This window comes from Plasmodium reichenowi, chromosome 14, assembly GCF_001601855.1.
Source record: "Plasmodium reichenowi strain SY57 chromosome 14, whole genome shotgun sequence".
Taxonomy (NCBI): Eukaryota; Apicomplexa; class Aconoidasida; order Haemosporida; family Plasmodiidae; genus Plasmodium; species Plasmodium reichenowi.
Window position 1 is genome coordinate 2,953,528 of NC_033659.1, and position 4,022 is coordinate 2,957,549.

At 18.0% G+C, this 4,022-nt stretch overlaps 1 protein-coding gene across 1 annotated transcript; it reads left to right on the forward strand.

Annotated features, from left to right (window-relative positions):
* Positions 1 to 1,100: 1,100 nt before the first annotated feature.
* On the forward strand, positions 1,101 to 3,674 carry PRSY57_1473000 (hypothetical protein; the record flags this gene model as incomplete). The annotated part of the gene is made up of 1 exon (XM_012910326.2): positions 1,101 to 3,674. One exon carries the CDS (start codon positions 1,101 to 1,103, stop codon positions 3,672 to 3,674), a length of 2,574 nt encoding a protein of 857 aa, XP_012765780.2.
* Positions 3,675 to 4,022: the final 348 nt, after the last annotated feature.

Genomic DNA, 4,022 nt, shown 5'->3' on the forward strand with positions numbered 1-4,022 from the left:
TTTCTAATTAATATAATAAAAAAATATGAAAATATAACCAATAATAAAACAATAAAAAATAAAAATTATCTTATAGGACGACCGTTATTTATTTTATTTTATTTGTCCAGGGAAAATATATTATATATATATATATATATATATATATATATTATATATATATATATAAATGTTCAAAAAAAATATAAATTTCCTATACAAATATATAAATTAAAAAATAATTATGCAAATATGAAAACTATTAAAAAAAAAATAAAAAATTTATATTAAAATTTGGCAAAAAAAAAAAAAAAATGAATGACAAAAAAAATATCATTTATAATTCATACATAATGTAATACATTTAAAATTATCTTTATTTACATATAAAATAATATGACTTTTTATGATTTGTTTATATATATATATAATAATACATATACATATATATAACATATATATTATATATATATTATATGCTTCATAGAAATGACGTTATTGCATAACTAAATATATATATAATAGCTTAACATTAAAAATTTTTTTTATTTATATCCCATATAATTTAATATATAATTGAATTAAAAAAGAATGATAATAATTTAATAATTTATATATATATTTATATTATATTATATTATATTACCTGATTTATATATAATTATCAAAACGCTGTTTTTTAGCGTTTTTTTTTTTTTTTTTAGTATGCCTTTACAATTAAATTTATTATTATACTAAATATATATATATATATATATATATATATATAATTTATATTTATTTATATGATTTATTGTTTATTTTATTGACCATATTTAGGGTTTGTTTTTAATGTTATTTAAATTTTTTTTTTTTTTTTTTTCCCTTATTTTTATACCAAATATACATATATATATATATATATATATATATTTATTTATTTATTTATTTATATATTAAGTGATATCATTAAAATGTATACAATATTTTATATAGTATTAAAAATAATTATATATGTTGGTATATATTATTTGTTGAGAAATATTGCTTTATTATGTTACTGTATATTTAGTAAGTCTCATAAATATTAAATTATTATTATTATTTTTTTCTTTTTGTTTTTCTTCTTTATATTTAACAAAATGAATAATTATCAAAAGAAGTCCAATTCGCTTGATAAGAAAAATTCAAGAAATGAATTTTGTCAAGGGCATCAGACTGTTGAAAAGATGCAAATAAATCATTATACAATAGAAAATAATATTAGCACAAATGAAAAAATGAATATTGCTTATAATGATATGTATGAAGAAGAGAATGTAATTAATCAAAAGGACTATACAACAACTTGTAATAATTTAATATATAATGAGAGTGATGAGTTAAATGGTTGCAATAAAATCGTTGCACATAATAATAACGAATTGAAATGTTTGAATAGAAATAAAAATAATGAAGCTTTAATAATATCCCAGAGTAGTACAAAATATCTGGAAAATTATTTTTCATCATATAATAATAATAATAATAATAATATACATAATAATATACATAATAATATTCATAATATACATAATCATAATAATCATAATAATATTCATAATATACATAATCATAATAATCATAATAATCCTTTCTGCTGTAAGCATAACCATATGGGTTGTATGAATAATCACATAAAATGTATTAATAACCAGATGGGTTGTTTTAATCATCATATTGGTTGTCCTAATAACCATGGTGATTGTAATAATAAACATATATGTTATTATAATATACATGATTGTAATAACAATATTTTAAAATCCGAAGATATTCAGGAAAAAGAAAATCTATGTCAGACCTTTAAACATAATTATGCAAATAATCAAACAATGTTACTAAGTACGCAACATGGTGAAGGCATTGTAGATAATATACATAAACAAAATTATTCAGAAATAAAAAATGAAAAAAATCTTGATCATAATATAAGTTTGCAAGGAAACAATTATACAAAAAATAATATGACGCATGAACAAGATTATATGTATAAGGAAGATATTTCTAAGAATTATAATACATTACAAAACATTACAAATTCTTTTCCCAGTATGATAAACAAAAAGGAAACGGATAAGGGAAATATGAATAATAATAAGAATGAAGATAAAAATGAACAAAATAATGAGAAAGAAAATAATAATGAGAATGAACATGGTAATGTGAATGAGCATAATAATGTGAATGGACATAATAATACAAATGTACATAATAATACAAATGTACATAATAATGATAACATGTGGGGATATTTTAATGAAGGAGCACTTTATAATTTTTCGTCGATATATAATGCAAAACAAAGAAGACCCTATATAAATTATGGAAACCATATGAAACATCATCAAAATAAAATGAATAACAATACGAACAACAGTTACTACAATAACAACAACTATAATAGTAACTATAATAGTAATAATAATAATAATAATAATATAGGATATGTTGAAAAGAACAATATTAATAAGGATAATAGAAATAATAAAGGTCATTTCGATAGGGGGAACAAACACAATATTAATTTTAATAACAAAAGGATTAATAATTATAATAATGAGAACAAGACTGAATATAATCATAATTATGAACATAAGAATAAAAAAAGTGTACATAAATATAATTATAGTCACAATAATTACAATAATAATAATTACAATAATAATAATTACAAGAAAAATAACTACGATAAGCATAGACTTAATTATAATAATAATAATAATAATAATAATAATAACAACCGTAAGAATAATAATTTGAATTATTCTCATGAACAAAATGAAGAGAGCTATTATACACTGCCACATTATTACGACAATAATATTTGTAACCATCCAAGGAATAACATAATATCATCATATTCATCAACAAAAGGACTCAATAAACAAAATAATAATTATGATAAGAAAAAAAAAATGGATAAAGCCAAGGTAAAGGTAAACCATAATATAAGCAATAATCGTGTAATAAATAAAGAAAAATCTTCAAACACATTTTTTTGTAAATACTGTAATGTAAATATAGAAGAGGGGAAATTATTAGATCATAACAAAAATGAACATATTATATGTCCTATAGATGAATGTAATAAGATATACAATATTGACGATATGGAGGTTCATCTATTAAATCATATGAAAAATGAGAAAAATGAAATTATTTTAAATGATGCTAAAGAAATAGAAAAATGGATTAGTGAACGGAAAAAAAACTATCCTACAAGAAATAAAATTTTAAATAATATGAATAAAAATGAATCGAAAAAAAAAAACAAACCAAAATGTTTAATTGAAGAATTATTATTTGAACGATATTGTTCAGCTATAGGAAAGAATTTATATTATAAAAATGAATCTGAGAAATCAATTTTCGTTCCTTTATTAAGCAAATTGTCTGATAAGAACTATCCAAATATCTATGAAAATTCGTATTATAACATTTCTTCCTCAAATAATCATTCGGATGTACAAAATAAAAGAAATAAAAATCCCAAAGCAAAAGAAATAATTGATACATTAAATATTCATAAAAGAACACCATTAATATATCAATTAATGAAAAATGATATTTATACATATGAGAAGAAATTAATTAAATCTATTGAATATATAACAAAAAATAAATTCTTTGATGATTCATTCAATAAAAAAAAAAAACATATTGAAGAATTATAAAAATAAGGTAACCAATGGGATTTGATAGAATTTTTATACTTTATTGATTGAATTTTTTCATATATATATATATATATATATATTGAATTTTTTCATTTATATAGATTGAATATTTTCTTTTTTATAGAATGAATTTTTTTCTTTCCCCAGTTATGTTACTTTTTTTTTTTTTATTACATGGTTATTGGATTTTTATTTTATCTCATAGCTATTTTTTTTTTTTTTTTTTTTTTTTTTTTTTTTTTTTTTTTTTTTATTTTTTTTTTTTTTTTTTTTTTTTTTTTTTTAAAAATATTTTTAAAAATTTTTTTTTAATTAAAAAAAACAAAAAAAAAAAATATTAAAAAT